Source organism: Cervus canadensis, chromosome 8 (genome assembly GCF_019320065.1).
Source record: "Cervus canadensis isolate Bull #8, Minnesota chromosome 8, ASM1932006v1, whole genome shotgun sequence".
NCBI lineage: Eukaryota > Metazoa > Chordata > Mammalia > Artiodactyla > Cervidae > Cervus > Cervus canadensis.
Window position 1 is genome coordinate 8,370,902 of NC_057393.1, and position 23,325 is coordinate 8,394,226.

At 45.8% G+C, this 23,325-nt stretch overlaps 1 protein-coding gene across 2 annotated transcripts in view; it reads left to right on the forward strand.

Annotated features, from left to right (window-relative positions):
- Nucleotides 1-23,325, forward strand: part of CPXM2 (carboxypeptidase X, M14 family member 2) — a 134,755-nt gene that overhangs the window by 14,305 nt on the left and 97,125 nt on the right. For both annotated transcript variants that reach the window (XM_043476159.1, XM_043476160.1), the window contains one exon: nt 18,059-18,168. In XM_043476159.1, coding sequence (XP_043332094.1) covers nt 18,059-18,168 — 110 coding nt within the window. The remainder of the gene's footprint in view (nt 1-18,058; nt 18,169-23,325) is intronic.

Consider the following 23,325-nt stretch of genomic DNA (forward strand, 5'->3'; position numbering starts at 1 on the left):
GAAGCTGCAGGGGCCCTGATGTGCGGATGCAGGAGGGAGAGAGACGGTGATGAGGGGAGGTCGTGTGCAGGGGGCAGGTGGCACAGCCTTTGGCAACATGGGTCTGGACCAGGAGCTCCACCTCGAGGTGGAGCTGGGCAGAATAGGGCCTCAGATGGGCAGCTGGGCAGGCTCAGGACCCCTCGTCCATCATTCTCTCAGCATCTCCTCCAGTTGTGCTGGGGCCTTGCTGGAGATGTGGCAGAATGACGGGGTGGGAGGATGGTTGTCATCTACATCATGTCCAAGGTGGCAGGTGGAACAGATGGCGCTTGCTTCATTTCCAGGGTGGTGGGCAGAACAGATATTAAACACACTGAGCTATGTGAGTGGATGGCATCAAAGGGCTTGGGTCAGATGTGGATTTGAAACCACACAACCCAGATCGGGACTTGAACCCACTGTCTTTCAGGTCCTGTCTCAGGGCTTAATGAAGCTCAGGTTCTTTATGTCTCATCACAGAGAGAATTAAGTGAGAGACAAAGTGATAGGTAAGAAGTAGGTTTATTTAGAGATACACATTTCAGAGACAGAATGTGGTCTGTCTCAAGAAGTGAGAAGGGCTTTGGGAGGAACACACTCCACAGACAGAGTGTGGGCCATCTCAGAAGGCGAGAAGCCCCAAAATATGGGGTGGTTAGTTTTTATGGCATGGGTAATTTCATAAGCTAATGAGTGCGAGGATTATTCCAACTGTTTTGGAGAAGGGGTGGAGATTTCCAGGAATTGGGCCAGCCCCCACTTTTTGGCAGTTTATGGTCTGCCTCAGAACTGTCATGGCCCCTGGGGTGTGTCATTTAGCAACTAATATATTACAGGGACAGGCTTTCCTGGTGGCTCAGTGGTAAAGAATCTGCCTGCTAATGTAGGAGACGTGAGTTCAGTCCTTGGGTCGGGAAGATCTCCTGGAGAACGGAAAGGCTACCCACTCCAATATTGTTGGCTGGAGAATTCCATGTACAGAGGAGCCTGGTGGGTGGCAGTCCATGGGGTCTCAAAGTGTCAGACACAACTTAGCAACTAAACGGCAACAACAACAAATTACAGGGAGCATATAATGAATTTCAAGTTCCCCTGGATGTCTAATCTTCCGCCATCTTGGACCTAGTTGGTTCTAACCAGTTTTTGTCAGCAAGTCCCTTCTACTGCTGAGAGGTCAAACCTCTCAATCCTAAAGGAAATCGACCCTGAATAGTCATTGGGAGAATTGATGCTGAAGCTCCAGTACTTTGGCCACCTGATGGGAAGAGTGGACTGCTTGGAAAAGACCCTGGTGCTGGGAAAGATTGAAGGCAAAAGGAGAAGAAGGCAGCAGAGAGTGAGATGGTTAGAGAGCATCATCGACTCAATGGACATGAATTTGATCAAAATCTGGGGGACAGTGGAGGACAAAGGAGCCTGGTGTGTTACAATTCATGGGGTCACAAAGAGTTGGGCGTGACTTAGCAACTGAACAACAACAATGGCTGTGTCATTCTTGTACAGTTTGTGCCCTGCTCCCTTCTCTCCTGTTTTGGACTCACCCTGAGAGAGCCTTAGTTTAAGGGAGAGACAATGTACGTGGCTGTCACCATGACTAAGGGTTAGTGTCATCTGTGGCAAGTCTCTAAAATACATCTTGGGTATTGTTCTTTAACAGCATATGCAGTGGTTGAATTACTGGTGTAGTCTTCACATCTCCATAAATCTACAGTCTTTGCCATGTGACTTTCCAGCTTCCTTTGTAAAAGTTGAAAGCTCCTTGATTGTGGGCTGTCCATGTTCTTTGGAGGCAAATAGAATAAGGTGGACTGAAAAAGTGCAGTTCTGGGCGGAGTGCTTGAGATACTTTGATCGTTTCCATTTTCTCCTTGTGCCCTGCCATCTTCATGAGAAAAATACACGCATCTAGCCCACTGGTCCAAGGAGCCTAGGAGATGAGTGAAGCAGATACGGGCCCAGTCTGCAGCCTGGAGCTACCAGCTGAGCCCAGCTGATCTGAAGACAACTAAGAAATAAGTGCTTCCTATGTGCCACTGGGAGTTTGTGGCGGTTTGTTACACAGCAGTAGCTGACAGATACAGTAAAGAAGATACTCATTTTTTAAAAAGTTGCATCGTGTTCTACGGAATGGATGTTCCATAATTTATTTGAACTCTAGGTGATGGACATTTAGGTTGTTTTCAGTATTTTGCTACTGAATGAGGAGTATTACAGTGAACTTACCAGGCACTGTTTGCAGACTAGCTCCTTGCCTGCCATTCAGAGCCCACCATGATTTGACCTATTTTTGGCCTCTGTCTCCCTTTTTTTCCAGCCAGATAAGAGCTTGTTTCTCAGACATGTCCTGTGCTGAAAGCTCGCTCATGTGTTTCCTCCAAAGGGAATTGGGCAAGCATCTCAGTTGGTGATGGAGAAGCAGCTTTGGTGTCAGGCTCTACCCTCACTGGCTGTGAGGCTCCGGGCTAGTTACTATCTCTATGACCCAGTTTCCTCCTCTGTAAAGAGGGGATAATATCTCCTTTATAGCCTTTTTGTGGAGATGAAATAATGTGTGCAGAGTGGAGCATACACAGTGAGCTCTCAGCAAACATTAGCTGGGATTTTTATTTGCTGTCTTGGGATTTTTTTCATGCCTTAGTTATAGGAGTTGGCAGATATTTTTAAAGGATCATAAATATTACACACTTTATTGGCCAGCGAGCAAAGTCGAGACTATTATGTCGGTATTTAAATAACCATTAAAAAATATAAAAACAGTTCTTATCTCATGGCCCTACAGACCCAGACGGGGAACTGAATTTGGCCCTGATGAGGACTGTAGCTTGCTGGATTCTGCCTCTGAACTTGTTGTTCAGTAGCTCAATCATGTCTCACTCTTTGGGACCCCATGGACTGTAGCACACCAGGCTCCTCTGTCCTTCACTATCTCCCAGGGTTTGCTCAAACTCATATCCACTGAGTGGGTGATGCCATCCAACCATCTCTTCCTCTGCTGCCCCCTTCTTCTTTTGCCTTCAATCTTTCCCAGCATCAGAGTTTTCCAGTGAGTTGGCTCTTCGCATCAGGTGGCCAAAATGTTGGAGCTTCAGCAACAGTCCTTCCAATGAATAGTCAGGGTTTATTTCCTTTAGGACTGACTGGTTTGATCTCCTTGCTGTTCAAGGGAAGACTTTGTAGATTCACCTAAGGCTGTGCCCAGTGCTGGAAGAAGCAACTGTTGATCAGAATGCTGTACTTAGCCGCTCATTCGTGTCTGACTCTTTGTGACCCCATGGACTGTGGCCTGCCAGGCTCCTCTGTCCATGGGATTCTCCAGGCAAGAGTACTGGAGTGGGTTGCCATGCCCTCTTCCAGGGGATCTTCCTGACCCAGGAATCGAACCCAGGTCTCCGGCATTGCAGGCAGATTCTTTACCATCTGAGCCACCAGGGAAGCCCTGTGATCACACCTGTTTATCAAGCACCCCACACTGTGTCGCAGCTAGTGTTCAGGGGTAGAGAACAGGTGTCCATATATGCTGAACCTGACCGTCCGTGGTCCACATCAGCAGGATGGGCCCTGCACAGGAAGTGCTCTTTGATCTGTAGGAAAGAAGCCTCATTTCCCACCATGATGGAAGTAGGATGGTTTTGCAAAGCGGTACTTGTCGTGAATGGACCACCCTCAGCACTCTGCCTCTGGCCTGGGTTGGGTGAGACTTGAGGCCCCTATCAGGCATCATGCTTGGAGATTGTGTGTGTGTGTGTGTGTGTGTGTGTGTGTGTGTGTGTGTGTGTGAAACTTGAGGGTTTTCTTTGTATCACAGGCTCATTGGAAAAGACCCTGATGCTGGGAAAGATGGAAGACAGGAGGAGAAGGGGGTGACAGGATGAGATGGTTGGATGGTATCACCAACTCAATGGACATGAGTTTCAGCAAGCTCCAGGAGATGGTGAAGGACAGGGAAGCTTGGCATTCTGCAGTCCATGGGGTTGCAAAGAGTTGGCCATGACTGAGCGACTGAATAACAACAACAAATTTAAAATTGTTTCGTCTTCATGGAGAATTGTTTTTTTCTTCTATTGTGTGTTGACTTTCTTTAAATGACTACTTTGTGACTTAAAAAATCTATTTTGTGTGACATTAAAGAAGCTTTATAGCAATTTAGAAAAACCTGTTTAAACTCGGATTATCTTTTTAAAGGCCTGGAACCGTGTAGGAACATAGAATGATCTGTTCCTTTAAAGTATGAAAAAACTAGGCTATAAATTCATCTGAGCTGGACACTTTCCATAGAGGAAATTCTTTGATAATGCTTCATTTTCTTTCATGGTTCTTGATCTATCAGGCTTTCTATTCTTTTGAGTTTGTATTGAAGGTTTTATTTTTCAAGATAAAATTTAATAAATTAATATATATTATGAAATTTGTTCATTTATTTTAGAGCAGTTTTTTCACACTTAGAGAAAAATGAGAGGAAAGAATTCCCATGTACCTCCCCTCCTGCTCTGGCTTCCATTATTAGTAACACCTTGCATTCACGTGGAACATTTGTTACAACTGAGTCAAGTATGAAACTAGTGGTAAAGAACCTCCCTGCCAGTGCGGGAGACATAAGAGATGTGGGTTTGATCCCTTTGTCGGGAAGAGGACATGGCAACCCACTCCAGTGTTCTTGCCTGGAGAATCCCCATGGACAGAGGAGCCTGGCGGGCCCCAGTCCATAGGGTCGCACAGAGTCGGATACAACTGAAGCAGCTTAGCACACATCCACCTTCTTATTAGCTAAAGTCTGTAGTTTGCATTAGTGTTTACTCTTCTTGTTAAACATTCTATGGGTTTGGACGAAGGCATAATGACAAGTAACTGCCATGTATAACGGAAGAGTTTCACTGCCCCGGAAGTCTCCTGTGTTCATCCTGTTCATTCTTCCTTCCTCCAGGCCTCTGGCAACCAGTGTCTCCAGAGATTTGTCTTTTCCAAAATGTCATGTGGTTGAACTCATACTGCATGTATCCTTTAAAGAGTGGTTTCTTTCATTTAGCAATTTACATTTAAGGTTCCTCCATGTCTTTTCATGGCTTGCTTGAGAGCTCATTTCTTTTGATCATGGAATAGTATTCCACTATATGGCTGTACCACATACATTTGTTTATTCATCTGTTGAAGGACATCTCTGTTGCTTCCAAGTTTTGGCAATTAAGAATAAAACTGCTATGAATATTCATGTGCAGGTTTTTGCATGAGCATAAATTTTCAGCTCATTTGAGTAAATACCGGGGATGGTGACTGCTGGATCACATGATAAGAGTATGTTTAGTCTTATAATGAGTTTTGTCCCTTCTATAGTACCCTCGTTCACCAAAAAAAAAATTCACTGTTACCTCTCTCCCTTTTTTTGTGGATTTTCAGGGTTTTTTTTTTTTGTCCATTCAGTATGTACTTTACACATTTGTTACCACATCACTATCACTGGTGTAATTTTCTGCAGTGGTATTTCTGCTCATACTGCTTTGTGTAAAATATTTCCTACTTTTATTGTGAAATAATACATACTTATGGAAAAAGTCCACTAAATATATGTTCCATTAACAAATATTTATAAAGCCAATCCCTATGTAACCATTACCTTGCTCCAGATTGACCATTGTCAATCTCCCTATGCAACGTTTAACCCTTCAAACTTTAGAGGTTACCTCCATCCCAATTTTGTTAACATTTCCTCAGCTTTCTTTATAGTTTTACCATTTATATTTGTATTTCTAAATTAGTGTGTTTGACCTGGTTTTGAAATTATCTAAGTGAAATCACACTGTGCACCTTTCTATCAGTGTTACGTTTGTTTGGTTCATTGATTTTTATTCCATCATAGGAATTCACAGCAATTTCTTTATCCATTTTAATGCTGAAGGACATTCGACATGTTTTCAGTTTCTTTTTTTTTATGAAAAGGGTTGCTATGAAAACTCTTACCCACACATCCTGGTGCCCATGGGCTTGAGTTTCTCCTGGTGAGTATACAGTTAGGCGTGGAAAGACTGGGTTCACCCTTGACTGTTGAACAAATGCTCAGTTGTTTCCTCACTGATCATTTCATCCTAATTTTCCATCAGCATGGTGTGGGGCCGCCATGGTTTCACTTCCCAACCAACTACTGTGTGATCACACTTTAAAATTTGCCAGTCTGTTCTTATTTAGTCACTAAGTTGTGTCCGACTCTTCTTCACCCCCAAGGAGCTTGCCAGGCTCCTCTGTTTCTGGGATTCTTCTGGCAAGAATACTGGAGTGGGTTGCCATTTCCTTCTCCGGGGGATCTTCCTAACCCAGGGATCAAACTCATATCTCCTACATTGCGGGCAGATTCTTTACTGCTGAACCACCAGTGAAGTCCAATCTACTGGGGGTATAGTAGTAATTCATTGTGATTTCATTGACATTTCCTAAGTACTAATGAGTTTGAGCATCTCTTCATATATTTATTTGTCATTTAAATATCTTTTTGGGTGAAGTTCCTGTTCAATTTTTTTCTTAGAAATTTATCCATTCAAGTATGAGTTTTGACTTTATAGTCAAAATAAAGTCACTATAAAGTCAAAATATGTATTCTTTGTTTTTGTGGCTTAATTTTTGTTCCTATGGACTCAATAAATGAAAATTCTTAACTATGATGTAGTCAAATGTATCAATCTTCTTTATGGTTGCTACTCTTTATATTGCTTTCTAATGCTTTCTTATACCTTTTTTCTCTTTCTCATTTAGGTCTTTATATACTTGGAATGGATTTTGTTTGTGATATGAGATTGAAGTTCAATTTAATTTTTTTCTTGTAAGTACCTAAAGGAATAGTCATTCTCTCCCCACTGTTTTGCAGTGCTCCCCTTATGTGCTGGATATCAAGAGTCTATATATGCTCGGCTTTGTTTTTAGGCTCTCAGTTCTGTTCTTTATCATTAATTCATTTTTATACTCATCCATAAAATATCTCATTATTATTGCTTGATAACAAATCTTGATAACTGATAGAGCAGAACTTTGTTATTCTTCAATAGTTTTGGTAACTCTTGATTCACTGAATGTGTCTGCACACACATATTTGCACCATCTAGTCAAGTACTTTGGGCTTCCCTGGTGGCTCAGACAGGGAAGAATCGCCTGTAATGTGGGATACCCAGATTCAGTTCCTGGGTCAGGAAGATCCCCTGGAGAAGGGAATGGCTACCTACTCCAACATTCTTGCCTGGAGAATCCCATGGACAGAGGGGCCTGTAGGGCTATAATCCATGGGATGGCAAAGAGTCAGACACGACTGAACGACTAACAGTTTCACTTTCCCTTTTCAGTCAAGTTCTTTAAAAACTTCCCTGGAATTTAGACTCGAGTTGCATTAATTCCAGAAAATCAGTTTGGAGAAGATTTACATATTTACATTGAGTTTTCTAATCCATGAATGTGATATACCTCCTTATTTCTTAGATCTTTTAAAATATCTCTCAACACATGGGTCTTCCACATCTTTAATAGATTTATTCTTAGATAGTTGCTCTTCTGTGATGCTTTTAATTTCAGTTTTCTAATGCTTTATTGTAGTGTTACAGGAGTACAGTTGATCTTTGAATGTTGATTTTATACCTGGTAACCTTGCTAAAGTCTTATTAACTATAAGTTTATTTGTGTATTAACTTAGATTTGGGTACAAAAATCAGTATATACTAAATAATGACAATTTTCTTATTCTTTTCCATTTTTTAAGGTTTTTATTTATTTTTTCCCTACTGCATTGACAAAGACCATAGTTCAAAAACAGTAGATCTTTCTTTGTATGTTTTAATTATATCTTGGATTTTTAGTTTTTTATGTTTTTTCCCCCAGCATATCTTTTTCTTTTTTTTTTTTTCCACAAATATAGGCCCTGTCTCTTGCACTGCACTTAGGATGAACAATTTATGGGAAGACATTTCACTGGTATCAAATCACATTGTTTTTTTCGGAGTTTTTTGGATGGTGTACCTCTTTTAATGTTCTTCTTGTGAAATTTTTGTTCTTCACAGACTAAAAGTTAGTATTTGCTCTTTACTCAGCTTTAAATGAGGCAGTATCCAGTCAGATTTTCTTCCCTGAAGACAGTTTAAGCCTTTCCTCAGATCTGAAGATGTTGACCTAGTCAATGTGCAAAACCCCCCGTACAGTTTCCACTTTCTAGCAGCCTTTTCTCTTTTACATATTTTTGCTCTTCTGTGGTGCCAGCTTCTTCCCTCACTGCTGGTTCATAGACAATCTGACCCGATGGGATTCATGGGGCATTATAACCACCTCCATATGCTGTTATCAGTGTTCTTCTGGTCCCCACACTGTCAGACCATCACACCTCCCCCTACATCCTGTCCAGTTGTGTTTTAAGGAGTTCTGATCCAAACAGTTGTAGAAACTTGGCTAGGGAGCGAGGTGAGCATTTGGCCACCTCAGAAAGCCACGTCTGGGCTTTAGAGATAGGTGTCCAATTTTCTAGTTGCTGCAGACCCTGGGTTTCATGAATAGAGGCATGCAAGAGGGTTGAAGGGTTTTTCTGTCTCTTCTCTGGTCATCTTCATTTTTTTTTTCTCAATTGTCTCCATTGCACTCACATGTGGTGGATGTCCTTCCACCTCTGGCATTAGGTTGAAGCATTGTTGGGGGTCTTTCCTTATCTGCATCTTCATAGGATTTTTAGGATGGGTTTGGGAGAGGTTGCAAAATTTTAACCTAGAGTTCTCCAAAGTCTATGATGCCTGTACAGCTGGTGACTTTATGAGTAAACAACCCTGAACACATTATGAGAAGGTTTTTCCTTTTGACATACGTTACAAAAGCTTTTTATTTGAAATAATTGTAGACCCACAGGAAGCTGCAAACAAATGGGTCTTATGCAATCTTCAGTGCTGACATTTTGTGTAACTGGTACAATAACAAACTCTGGCCATTGGTATTGCTACAATCCACAGAGCATGTTCAGATTCTGCTAGTTACACATGTACACACACACATAGTTCTATCACCTTAATGCTTCCAGACAGTTCTATCACGTTAATGCTTCCTGGTGCTGCCCCTTTGTCGTCACACCCTTCCTCCCCCAGTCCCTGACTCCTCAGCCACTGATTTGTGCCCCATTGCTGTAATTTTGTTTTTTTAATAATGTTAGATAAATGGAATCATACAGTATACAACTTTCTTTTCTTTTTTTTAAATTTTCTCCTTTCAGTATAATTCTGAACTGGATACATAGACTTACTTTTGTATTAGTATGTTGTAATGAACTTCCCAGGTGGCATTAGTGGTAAAGAATCCACCTGCCAATGCAGGAGATATAAGAGATGTGGGTTTGATCTCTGGGTCAGAAAGATCCCCTGGAGGAGGGCATGGCAACCCACTCCAGTATTCTTGCCTGGAGAATCCCATGGATAGAGGAGCCTGGTGGGCTACAGTCCATAGCATTGCAAAGAGTCAGACATGACTGAAGCAACTTAGCAAGCACACAGTATTTTGTAATAGTCAAAAAAAGCTAAGCTTGTTTAAAAAATTCTTATTATTGAAGTGTACCATGCATACAGAAAAGTCTAGGACTCATAAGGGCATAGCTCACTGGTTGTCACCTACACCACTCCCATATAATGAGAATGCACCATTGTAACTGTCATTTAGATCAGAAATAGAACATGATCAGAACCTCTGAGATTCCTTCTCAAAGATAACCACTGTCAGAGATGATTTTTACCTGTTTTGAACTAATGTTCATGCATTGTATGAATCATACATTGCATTCTCTTTGTGGCTGATTTCTTTCAGTCAGTATTTTGTTGATGAGATTCATCCATATTGTGTAGAGCTATGGCTTATTTATTTTCATTAGTTTATAGTTTTCTATTGCACAACTGTGCTATGCTGTGCTTAGTCACTGACTATCCCACAATTTATTCATTCTCATATTAGTGGACATTTGAATTGTTTCAGTTTGTAGCTATTACATATAGTTCTGCTAGGATCATTCTTACATGAGATGTTTTGGCATATGCATAAACTTGTTTCTGTTGGGTATATACCTAGAAGTAGAGTTGCTTCCCTGGTGGTGCTAGTGGTAAAGAACCCACCTGCAGTGCGGGAGGCGTAAGAGATGAGGATTTGATCCCCCCATTGGGAAGATCCCCTGGTGGAGGGAGCAGCAATCCTCTTCAGTATTCTTGCCTGGAGAATGCCCATGGATAGAGGAGCCTGGCAGGCTATAGTCCACATGGTCACAAAGAGTTGGACACAGCTGAGTATCTGGATACAGCACAGGGCCTGAGCATCTGGAGAAAGTACTCCTAGAGAGTTTTCCAAATTGGTTGTACCAGTTAACACTTGTGCCAGTGGTGTTGCTTCATTTCTGCACCAACATTTGATAGTATGCCTTTCTGGCTGCTGTTCAGACCCTCAGTCGTGTCCAACTCTTTGAGACACCATGGACTGCAGCACACCAGGCTTCCCTGTCCTTCACCATCTCCCAGAGTTTGCTCAAACTCATGTCCATTGAGTCGATGATGCCATCCAACCATCTCATCCTCTGTCCTCCCCTTCTCCTCCCCTCTTCAATCTTTCCCAGCATCAGGGTCTTTTCTAGTGAGTCGGCTCTTTGTATCAGGTGGCTAAAGTACTGGAGCTTCAGCTTCAGCATCAGTCCTTCCAATGAATATTCAGGATTGATTTCCTTTAGGATGGACTAGTTTGATCTCCTTGAGATTCAAGGGATTCTCAAGAGTCTTCTCCAACACCACAGTTCAGAGTTCGAAAGCATCAATTCTTCAGTGCTCAGCCTTCTTTATGATCCAACTCTCACATCCATACAAGACTACTGGAAAAATTGTAGCTTTGACTATAGAGATCTTTGTTGGCAAAGTGATATCTTTGCTTTTGAATACACTGTCTAGATTTGTCCTGTCTTTCTAGTTGTATTCATGTTGTTGGGAGTGTACTGGTATCTCATTGTCATCTTAATTTGCATTTTCCTGAACGCTAATAACTCCTGTTTACTCACCATTAAGACATCTTCTTTCATGAATGCCTCTTTGGGTCTTTTGCTCATTGTTCTTCTCAATAATAAAGTTTTTTGTTTTTGGTCTGTTTGCTTTTCTTAAAATTATTGTGGATGTGAGTCTTTCGTTATACATTTGCATTGTTGTTGTTGTCCAGCCGCTAAGTCCCATCTCTTTGTGACCCCGTGGACTACAGCACACCAGGCCGCCCTGGCCCTGTCTATCTCCCAGAGTTTGCCCAAGTTCATGTCCGTTGAATCGGTGACGCCATCCAACCATCTCATCTTCTGCTGTCCTAGTCTCCTTTTGCCTTCAGTCTTTCCCAGCATCAGGGTCTGGGCATGGCATGGCTCAGAGCTTCATTGAGTTATGCAAGCCCCTTCGCCAAGACAAGGCAGTGATCCATGAAGGGGACACATTTGCATAGTAACTACCTTTTTTGCACTCTTTGGCTTTCTTTTTCATTCAGTACTCATGTCTCTTAAGCAACAGATCTTCTAAAATTTAATGTAGACCAATCATCAATATTTCCTTCCTTACTTTTGTTTTATGTTTAAGCCATTTTTTAATGTACACGAAGATCATGAATTTATTTTTCTGTGTTATCTTGTAGCAATGAAATTTCTTTTGACATTACATATTTCCATTAAAATTACTTGACATAAATAAAAATTAAGTAATAGTAATTAATAGTGCATGGAAAAATTCATGAAGATGATACACAAGGGATTGAGGTTTGAGAAATGCTTTTTCAAACCAGTAATTTCTTTTTTGGCTTTATAAGCGATATGTAAAGAGCAGACTGTTAATTTTCCATGACGATGCAGACACAGTGATTGTTAGTTCTGTTGGATTGTAATACACTTTCATTCATTTACACAGGAAACATCAAGTGGGCTTTGGGATTCAGTGATGAGAACTCACAGTTTCTGCCCTTTGATATTCAGTGTGGTTTGTACCTTTTTTAGGATGAGAGGGGTAGGTGTTGGGAGACAAGGTGTCTGGAGGCTTTGCAAGTGGGGCCACCACTGGTCCGGGGTGGGAGGCACTAGACTGCCTGCCGCTCTGGGCAGGCTCCAAGCATGAGAGGCTTCCACCAGCATGAGCTGATACCCTTTCCCCGAGAGTTTCCTCCACCTGTCCCCGGGGACCTGGGAAACAGAATCCTGGGTTTGTGTAGCCTTACAGGAAAAGCAGCTCCCTGGAAAAGACCTTGATGCTGGGAAAGATTGAAGGCAAAAGGAAAAGGGGGCGGCAGAGGATGAGGTGGTTAGATAGCATCACTGACTCAGTGGACGTGACTTGAGCAAACTCCGGGAGGTAGTGAACAGGAGAGCCTGGTGTGCTGCAGTTCATGGGGTCACCAAGAGTCAGACACGGCTTAGCGACTGAAAAGACAGGAAAAGGACACCAGCCAACCAGGTTCTGAGGGTATCAGAAGAATCATTTGGGAACTTTAAATTAGGGCCTGGGCCTTTCTGTCATCCCATGGATCGCAGTCTCTGGGGAACATTCTGGGCATCTTTTTTTCCCTCCAGAAGATTTTTTTTTTTTAAATCATAGGATTTATTTTTTTAATTGGAGGATAATGGCTTTATAGTGTTGTGTTAGTTCCCGCTGTGCAACAACATGAATCAGCCGTGATGTTGTTGTTTGCTGTCCTTTAGTCACTCAGTCGCGTCTGACTCTTTTGTAGCCCCATGGACTGTAGCCCACCAGGTTCTTCTGTCCATTGGATTTCCCAGGCAAGAATACCGGAGTGGGCTGCCATCCCCTTCTCTAGGGGATCTTCCCAACCCAGGGATTGAACCCAAGCCTCCTGCACTGCAGGCAGATTCTTTATCCTTGAGCCCCCATGGAAGCCCGAATCAGCTGTAAGTATCCATAGATGTCCTCCCTCTGAGGCCTGCGTCCCACTCCCACCCCTCCAGGTCATCAGAGAGCACGGCGCTGACTTCCCTTGGTGCACGGCAGCTGGTTTACACACGGGAGTGTGTGTATCAGCGCTACTCTCTCAGTTCTTCCTGTCTTGTCTTTCCCCCACTGTGTCCACATCTGTGTCTCTATTCCTGCCCTGCAAATAGGTCTGTCTTACAGGGCGAAGTAACCCAGAAGATTCTGATCTTGGCTCAGGGTGAGAACTGCTGTCTGGAAGAGTCCAGAAGTCAGGGAGGAGCTTTCCAAGGGCGATTAGATAAGGCTGGGATTAGCTCCTTTGCAAGACTCCAAGGGAAGCGTGCCCCTTGGGAAGTAAGTGACTTCTGAGACAGGCAAAGAGCCACCGCAAACACTTTTCTCCAGGGCATCAGGCAGGGCCTCCACACACTTACTGATCAAAGGGAATGTGAGGTTCAGAAAGGCGAAGAAAGGAATGTCCTAAATCAGAGCTGTTCGGTTTGTAGGCGACCACGAAAGCAAAGTTCAGGATGGCTGTGAGCTGGCCCCGGCAGTGCCTTCGAGGTCTCGGAGAATTCTTTGCTCTTTTTCCAGCAGACATCACTGCAGGCCAGAAGGCCTCAGACTCAGCTCCCCTCTGCCAACTGGTGAAGCCTGTCTCAGCGCTACTTCCTGTCTTGCATGTGACCCCAAATGCCATCACGAAACTTGCATTTGTATCACATTCTGGAGTTTCCAAGTGAAAGAGAGGTAGTGCAAAGACTGTGCCCGGCATTTTAGGTCACGCTTGACTTTCAAATTCTAACTCAGATACTTATGTGCTCAGTCACTTAGTCCTGTCTGACTCTTTGCGACCCCCTGGACTGTAGCTTGCCAGACTCCTCTGTGCATGGAATTTTCCAGGCAAGAATAATGGAGTGGGTTGCCATTACATCCTCTAGGGGATTCTCTCAACCCAGAGATCGAACCTGTGCCTCCTGTATCTTCTGCATTGGCAGGCAGATTCTTTACCACTGAGCCACCTAGGAAGTCCAACCGCTTAAGCTGCTTAACTCTGTAAGCTTCTTTGAGTCTTTGTTTATGTGTAGAATGGGGATGGTATTGGCCATCTCTCATGGTCCTTGTGAAGGTTTAATGTCAAAGTGTCTGCAGAGGCTCTGGTTCACAGTGGTTGCTTGCATTGCTCCCCAAGTCACTATCCTTTTAAAATCATTTTCCTGACTTGACTTTCATAACAGCCTTCCCTCCAGACAGATTGAGGGCTTGGGAGTGGGATGTTGGGATTGATGCTTCCGACTCCGAATTCCAGCTTCTGCAGTCTGTTCTGACTGTGCCCTGTAACTTCTAGGTCACAGATTAAATGCCATGAGCACTTCTGATTTGTTAAAGAGCTGTTGTATGCATGTGGTAATCGACAGCGTGATAATAATGAATCTATGGCATTGTGCATGCGTGCTAAGTCACTTCAGTTGTGTCTGACTCTTTGCGACCTTATGGACGGTCGCCCACCTGCAGGGCTCCTCTGTCCATGGAATTCTCCAGGCAAGAACACTGGAGTGGATTGCCAGGCCCTGCTCCAGGGGATCTTCCTGACCCAGGGATCGAACCCGCATCTCTTATGTCTCTTGCATTGGCAGGCAGCCACGAGCGCCACCTGGGAAGCATGCAGTGGTGATGTCCATTTTGTAGAGGGGCTGCAATGCAGAGAATTTTAGTTAGGGACAGATCTGACTGAGCGCATGTGCACTAGTCGGAGAGGAGGCGTAGAATGAGCAGAGGGTCCCCTCGTCGCCCACCTCCTGGGCACGGAGCGCAGACCCGGGAGGCAGGCCCCCCCCACCCCGTTCGCACAGGGTGTTCTCAGAGAGTGGTGCTGCCTGGAAGAGAGAAGTCGAGTCATCTCTGATGACTGTCACTCCTCCCTTCAGATTATGACACATCGCCCGTCTCTAATTAATATTTTCCTCAAGTGTTCTTTTCACACTTTTTTTTTCATGTTCTCTTCACCCACATGCTTCTTAGGATGAGAGTCTTTTTCCTCTTAGAAATAACACAAATGTGATTTGATGACAAAGGGTGGTGTTTGTTTTTGGAGGAAAAGCAGGGAGCTTTCTGGAGGGCTCTTCAGGGGCTGTTGCTGGAACGAACTGACCCAGGAGTCCTGGCTGAATTACACTCAGAGCTGCTTCAGTGCAGCCTGGCTGGGCCCTTAGATCACAGGGGCGGGGTGAAGAGCTGGGAGTGCGTTTCCCATTGATTTCAAGCACTCTTTAAGCCTGGTAATTACCTCCTCCATCGACATTATAATCTTGATGATAATACCAACATGTTGCACTCCAGCCAGGATGCCAGTGCTCTGCCTGGCCTTGTTTCTGATGGCAGAGATTTAAATCAGGCTTGGAAACACTAGCGTCGCCTCCATTTATTCGATCCTCGAGGCGGCACCCCTGGCTTCCTCAGAAATATTTTCTAAAGACGAAGGAAAGTCCTGCTTGTCGGGTGGTGATATCACGATTGACAGCTCTTTGGATGGAGCCGAATGTATCTTTGAGAATTTAGAGCCAAAGGAGTTCTTGCCTCTTGCTTCGACTTCGCATTGCGTATGGAGCTCCGTGGTGGGTCGAGGGGACTGGGGTCTTTTGGGGGCAGTCGATGCACAGCGCACTTGGCTCTTATTGTACCGCGCGGCGTATGTGTGTCTGTGTGTGTCTGTGTGTCCGTCACATTATTCCAACAGGGTGTTTCGCAGGAATCTGAGGTTATGATGGGAGGTGGGTAAATTTTCTAAGCACTTGTTTGAAGATGCCCCTTTTTTTGGCAGGGGTGGGGGGCAGGACAATATTTGGAGATTTTTTTTTTAACTTTTTGTTTTATATTGGAGTGTAGCCGACTAGCAGTGTGGGGATAGTTTCAGGCGCACAGCAGAGTGACTCAGCCATCCGTAAACCTGTGTCCACTGTCCCACAAACTCCTCTCCCATCCAGGCTGCCACAGAGCATTGACCAGAGTTCCCTGTGCTGTACCGGAGGTCCTTGTTGGCTATCCATTTAAAATACAGCCGTGTGTACATATCCGTCTCAAACTCCCTGCCTACCCCTTCCCCCCATCCTTCCCCTCTGTTAAACATAAGTTCATTGTCTAAGTCTGTGAGTCTGTTTCTGTTTTGTAAATAAGTTCCTTTGTGTCATTTCTTGTTAGTTACCATATATAAGGGATGTTATACAATATTTATCTTTCTCTGTCTGATTTATGAAGATGTCCTTTTGATTGTTGACAGATAGTGGGTTTCCCGTGGCCCTTGTCCCAGCAGTTGCCAGGGAGAAGCCCCGTGTTAGGGTGATTGTCACTCTCTAGTCTCTGGGGAGTCGTGGACAAGACAGGAATTGTGGCTGGGATGGGGCCTCTTGGTTCCTTTCTGTCCCCTCTTCCCTTCTGGAGTTCGCTTTGAAGATGGCTGATTGATCCTGTAGGTTTTGTTTGGCTGTTTGCTTACTGCCTTGGGAGCTGTGTTAGCAGCGATCCCCTACTGTGTCCAGGTCCAGGCAGCAACTGAGCGGCTGAAGTCCCATAGATATCCCATCAAGGACCAAGAGGTGGCCTTGGCTGCTGGCCGGGTTTCTTAGTCATCTGCATTGCTTTCTTTCCCCTTATTGTTCCATGTTTTGAGTGAGTTCAAGGGGGAGGGACAGCTTATTTTTGCTTATTTTGGATGTCACATAGACCTGCCGAAAATCTTGAAAATCAAGGGGCCCTTGATTCACGGGGCCGCCTGAAGCCTTCCGAGTCCTCAGGCAGCATGGAGTCGGTGATGAAATGTCACCTCCCTGGTGCCCTTTACCTCGATGGGCACTAGTGCTCTGCCTCTCTGTGCCAACCCAGGCAGCCTCCTGGTAGATACGGGCCGAGGAGCAGAGTGGCATCGTTTCGTAGCCTGGAGCTGAGGACCTAGGGACTAGGATGTGAGGTGCACTCTATCACTGGCAAGGATGCCACAGATGGTTCACCTCAAGTCTTGGGGCCTCAGTTTCCTCTGCTGAAAACTCAAGGGGAGGACTCTCCAGCACCTCAGGTCCTGGCAGGTCTGAATTCTTCTGACTGCAGTGCATGGGCCAACTTCCTTACCTGGTGCCTTCAGAGCATCTCCTGCCGTCAGTATGTTGCCAGCCTCCTTCGGCATCCCATGACCAGAAGGGCCTTGCTCTGCAGGGGTCTGTCATGGATGGACAGACACCCCCGCACCCCCAGGTGTTCCCGGGATGCCCAGGAGGCACTCCCATCTCAGTAGTGACCCACGGGGCTTTTTAAAGTTGCCTCTGTTACATCAGGGACTTCCAATGCTTCTTGTGGAAGTAGATTTTGCTCATTTCTACTCCCAAGTGTTTCTTTTCTTTCCCCAGAGTCAGGTATGAAGGGGAGAGCATTACTTGGTCATTTCCAGCCCCGTGGCAGGGTGGGTGGTGAGACCAGCAACCCAGGAGTCAGGAGGCCCCCAGAGCTGCTGTTAAAGCTCGTATCCGCAGGAACAGTGGGGTGGACTGGAATGATGGCCAAGGATCTGCCCACGTGCCAGCGTCAAATTCCAGGGGCAGCTTGGACTAAACTGTGTTGAGTAGCCATTCTCAGAATTACCAGTTTTGCCAGGAATGCAAGGCAATAGGGTCTTTTTTTTTTCTTCCTCTTTCTATTGCTGTGTTCATTAATATGCACGATACAAAGGCCAGAGTTGCTGAACCAAAACCATCAAGTTCTGATTAATATGCAGAACTCAGCCACGGGATCGCTCTGAAATTTCTAACCAATACGCTCCCTGGCTGAGTCATTCAGCAGAGGGATCCTTAATTGGAAACAGCCTCAGACAGTAGCATGGAGAGCATCAGACAGAGGAATATTAGGGCAGAGACACCCGGAGAGGAAATGCCGACAAGAAAGAAAACTGGCATAACGTGGACGGTTAAATCAACAGTGTTTGTCCGGAAACACCAGGCGTACCAGTGAGTGGGCCTACACGGAGCTGGAGCTTAGGGGAAAGACAGAGAAGCAGGTGGCCAGATTTCTCAAAATCAGAAAGTTTGTTTCTGTCCATGTCTGTCCTTGTTTTTAATGAGCATTGTCCTTTCCAGGTTGCCCACCTCTTGGTCTGGAAACCTTAAAAATCACAGACTTCCAGCTCCATGCATCCACTTCCAAGCGCTACGGCCTGGGGGCCCATCGGGGGAGACTCAACATCCAGGTACCCACACCGAGGGGAGGATTCAGGCTGCACCGCTAGTGGCTCTGGCCACCGACATGGCGATGGTTCATTGAGCTTGGGGCAGGCTCCGTGCCTGGCATTTAAAACGAATCAGCTCTAGTTCTCACGACAGGGAGGAGTTTGCTGCTTAATCCGCATTTTGTAGAGAAAGAGCCCTGAGACTCAGGACACGTGCCTTCTCCAGAGACTAGTTAGTAAAAAGGATGCTGCTGGTTCCCGGGCCCAGCTTGGACCACCTGCATGTGATCTGTGCGGAAAGGACAGGCGGGGACGCTGACTGCCTGTGACCATGGGCAGGCAGTGACCTTGGTCCTCTCTCGCTTCCCTGCCAGTGTTTCTCATCTCACCACACACGTCTCTTCCAGCCTCTTCTGTGGCTCCTTCTGTCATGTTCTGCCAGCTCAAACCCTTAGTGGCGCTCATCATGTCTGGTCTCCCACCCTGAGGCTCAAAGGCCTCGTCACCTTCGCCCTGAGTGCTGTCAAAGTCTTGCTCCCGGGAGGTGGGGTCCTCCTGGCTCCCTTTGTGCACTGAGCACTTCTTGGCTGCAGGCCTTTTCCCACGCAGGTCCCCTGCCTGCACCTCCCTGCCCGCCACTTTGTCCAAGCACTGTAAACCCTGGTTCATCCACGGCATCGCGTGCTCGCGCTCCTCTAACATCATACATGTAGCCATTAAGCACCCCAGATTTATTCTCCTAGAGTCCTGGAGGATAGACATCTCACTGGGCTCAAATCAAGGTACGGGCAGGACTGCGTTCCTCTCGGAGGCTCTCGGGGAGAATCATTTCTTTTCCTGGTCTGGCTTCCCTGGGCGCACGCATCCCTTCCTCTAAGCCAGCGATGGCAGGTCAAGTCCTTCTCAGGCTGCCGTCCCTCTGGTTCTCTCTTCTGTCTCCCTCTTCTGCTTTTCAGTTGTTCAGTTCAGTTGCTCAGTCGTGTCTGACTCTTTGTGACCCCATGGGCTGCAGCACGCCAGGCCTCCCTGTCCATCGCCAACTCCCAGAGTTTATTTGGACTCACATCTATCCAGTCGGTGATGCCAACCAACCATCTCATCCTCTGTCATCCGCTTCTCCTTCCGCCTTCAATCTTTCCCAGCATCAGGGTCTTTTCAACTTTTAAGGACCCTTATAAGTACATTGAGCCCATCTGGATAACCCAGGACCCTCTCCCAATCCCAAGCAACCTTGGCTGCATCTGCAGCCTTCATTTCCCTTTGTCACAGAACCTTGAGGATTCACAGCTTCCAGGATGAGCATGTGGACATCTTTGTTGGAGAGGGGGCATCACTCTGCCAACCCATCTCAGATGCCTTTTTCCTCCTCTTCCAACTCCAGCCGATCCGCCTCTTCTCAACTTGGCATTTGATCCCATGCCATCCTGTGTGTTTCTCCAGGAGTGTCGTTCCCTAATATTTTTGCAGTGTTTCCCCAACTGATGCATAACTGTGTGTGGTTTCCAAACCCTTTGGTACATGAACCATCTCAGCCAGCCTCCTGGGAGGGCGGTGGTCCTTTCATGCCCACAGTGGGGCGGAGGGCACCAAGGCTGCACTCACAGCTTCCAAGTGGCAGAGCTGACATCTTATTTCCCCGGTGGTCACTGTAAACGTGCCGCAGGGGGCTGCCGTGCAAGAGTGGACGAGCCGCCTTCCCAGGGAGCCCCTGGGCTTGATGGGGGGACATCTGAGTGCAGTTCTGACGCCAAGCTCTCTTCCTTCCTCTTGACCGCGTCAGGCTGCATCCCTGCTTCTCAGTTCAGATTCGGTAATACTAACTTTTATGAAATCTAAAGTTGTTTTTTAAAAATACCCACTAAAAAAAACCAAACAGCTGTTAAGAAAATATTTGGTTGTGTACAGCAGAGCACTGTTTTACCAGAGGGTGAACTTTCAAAGTTTAAACAGGAGTAACTGTTAATAACTCGAGGGCCCCCAACACCCTGCACAGGCCGAAGTCTAGCAAGTAAATAAAGTCAGACTCGAGCAGGGGGCTGCATCCAGATGGGAGTGGGGCTGCCTCCTGCATCACTCAGAGCTGTCATCTGGTGTCTCTGATTCCTTCTCTAGAAATGAAGTCATCCTTCATTAAAGAGGAAGCGTTCACATTGATAGCTCAGCTGGTAAAGAATCCGCCTGCAATGCAGGAGACCTGGGTTCGATCCCTGGGTCAGGAAGATCCCCTGGAGGAGGGAATGGCTACCCATTCCACTATTCTGGCCTGGAGAATTCCATGGACAGAGAAGCCTGGAAGGCTATAGTCCATGGGGTTGCAAAGAGCCAGATGTGACCAAGCGACCTTGATATTCACATTGATCCACACTTCCAATCAGAAGTAGAGAGGCCCAGCTAGTCCTAAATTTTTGGGGTGAGGGTGGAGGATGGGAGCTGTGTGCTTCCCAGTGAGCTGAGTGGACAGGTTGAGTGTATCCCGGTCAGGCAGGCTGAGTTCAGACTTGGCCTCGACACTTAGAGATTTTGGGACCTTTGAAATAATTACCTCACGTCTCTTGAGCCTCAGTTGTCTCATCAGAAACGTGGGAGTCCAAAGCACTCACTGGATTCCTTGAACAGTGAAATTGGCTGATTTATAGTCAGTGAAGTTAAGTGTGATTTATCCCTGGTGGCTCAGTGGCAAAGAATATGCCTGCCAATGCAGAAGACACAGGTTTGATCCCTGGGTCAGGAAGACACCCTGGAGAAGGAAATGGCAACCCACTCCTGTATTCTTGCCTGGAGAATCCCACGAACAGAGGAGCCTGGTGGGCCATACAGTCCATGGTGTCACGAAGAGTCCGACATGACTTAGCGACTCGACAACAACAACAATTTTACAGCATTTACTGGATTGTCTCACTCCTCTGCTGAAGCTACAAGGACCCCATTTGGCGGGTTCCACCTTCCAGAATTAGTGCCACATGAAGCATGATTGCATCCCGACAGGTGCCCCGGAATGCATCTTCCCACACATGCAGGTTGAGTGCTGTTTAAAAATAACCACATCTTGTCTCACATCTGAGTATTTGGTAGGCGTGTCAAGCTAATGGGATTTTATGTGTGAGAAACAGCAAGGTTTTGGCATTAGAAATCATATTTAAATGCATTTAGCGCAGGAGGTAAGCAAGGTCAGGCCAGCCCTTCGCTGCTCTGGCTCTGTGAGCATGAATGTGGTCCACTGAGAATGCGGTCCACTCAGAACGCAGGCTTGGCATGCGCCCTGGCCCTCCTGCTAACGAGCTGAGGGGCTTTAGGCAAGATGCTCACCTTTGCTAACTTCTTGGAATATGAAGATTAAAAGGAGGAAGAAAGAGAATTGTCCTCCTTGATTCTCAAATGCCATTTTCCTTCCCATTAGATCCATTTCCTCACCTGACCATTTCGAAGTACCCTTTATGTACCAGAACTGGGTGGCTGTAAAAAAAAGCAGAGAAGAAAAACTCCTGTTTTTTCCATCTCCCCAAGATGCCTCGGTCTCCAGCAAGAAGGAGACTAGGAATCGGCTCTGATGGTTACTGGTACTGTGCTGGGTACTTTTCCTGTTTCGTTTATTCCTTGACATGCGACAAGGACTGTTATTTTTATCACCTCTGTCTCTAAGAAAGCAGCTACACGGATTGGTGGAGTAACCTGGTTAAGATTTCTCAGTATAGGAAGGATGTGACTCCAAGCTGCTTTAAACCTGGAGCTGTGGCTCCCAATGACCCCGTAAAACTGCCCAAACCAACAGCTAAAGTGTTCTAGGCCCCTCTGGATGCTTATTAAGCCGCGTGCCAGTCACTCTTCTGACCTTTATCTCGCATTGATTTCCTGGGGGGTTGCCCTCTTCAGCTTGTGTGAGTCACGTTTGTCCGAGATTCCCACACTGTTTGGGCACCGCGTCTGCACATATGTGTGTGCCTGCTGCCGTGCCAAGGGCACTGTGGCTGCCGTGAATGATGGTGTTGTGACCCAGAGGTAGCGTTGGTCCGTGTACCAGTTTGGCCAGTACATCAGTGTCTTACGGGACCGGGTACCAGCCCTGACCCCAGAGCACCGTCCACACAGCTGTGGGCAGAAGCCTCCGAAGAACTCAGTCCTGTCCATGGTGCTCGTCACTCGGTGCTACTCTGGCTCAGGATGGTCATGTGGTCCACCCTGGGCTGTTTGCTGCTCAGGTCCTTTGCCCGTTTAGCCGTTGTGCCCACAACCCACCAGCTTCCATACTTCTCTACACCCTCTTCTATCATACTGCTTTCACCGTGATTTTTTAAGGTCAAATCCTATCATTTAATGATAGAATTAAATGATATTAAATTTTATTAAATTTTTTAAAATTTAAAATGTATTAACTTTTTTTTTCTTAGCAATTTAACATGCCTCCTTACCAGAACTAATTTTTTTTTTAGAGTTGGTTGAGTTTTTTTGTTCTTCTGATTACAGAGCTGCATAGATTTTGAACCTTATTTTTTTCCTGTGAGCTTGGTTTTTATGAGTACAAGATTTTGCAGACTAAGCGTTCACTTTTGCAGATTACGCATTCACTGGATTGCATTTTCCATGTTACATCAGAAACACCTATCCCTGTGTTAGTTTGTTGGAAAGTGCAGTGCAGTGCAAGTCGTGTCCACCTCTTTGTGACCCTGTGGACTACACCGTCCATGGAATTCTCCAGGCCAGAATACTGGAGTGGGTAGCCTTTCCCTTCTCCAGGGGATCTTCCCAACCCAGGGATTGAACCCAGGTCTCCTGCATGGCAGGCAGGCTCTTTACTAGCTGAGCCACAAGGGAAGCCCAGGAATACTGGAGTGGGCAGCCTATCCCTTCTCCAGTGGATCTTCCCGACCCAGGAATCGAACCAGGGTCACCTGCATTGCAGGTGGATTCTTTACCAACTAAGCTATATAGTTCGTTGGGGGCTGCTATAAAAACATGCCATACACCAGGTGGCTTATAAACAACACATGTTTATTTCTCACAGTTCTGGTGGCTGGAAAGTTTAAGATCAAGGTCCTGGCATATTTGGTGTCTGGTGACGGCCTGCTTCCTGGATCCTAGATGACTGTCTTCTGTGTCCTTAGGAGGTGGAAGGGGAGCTTCTCAGGGTCTCTTTTAGAAAAGCACTGATCTCAACTCCTGGGTGAACACTGGGAGATGGTG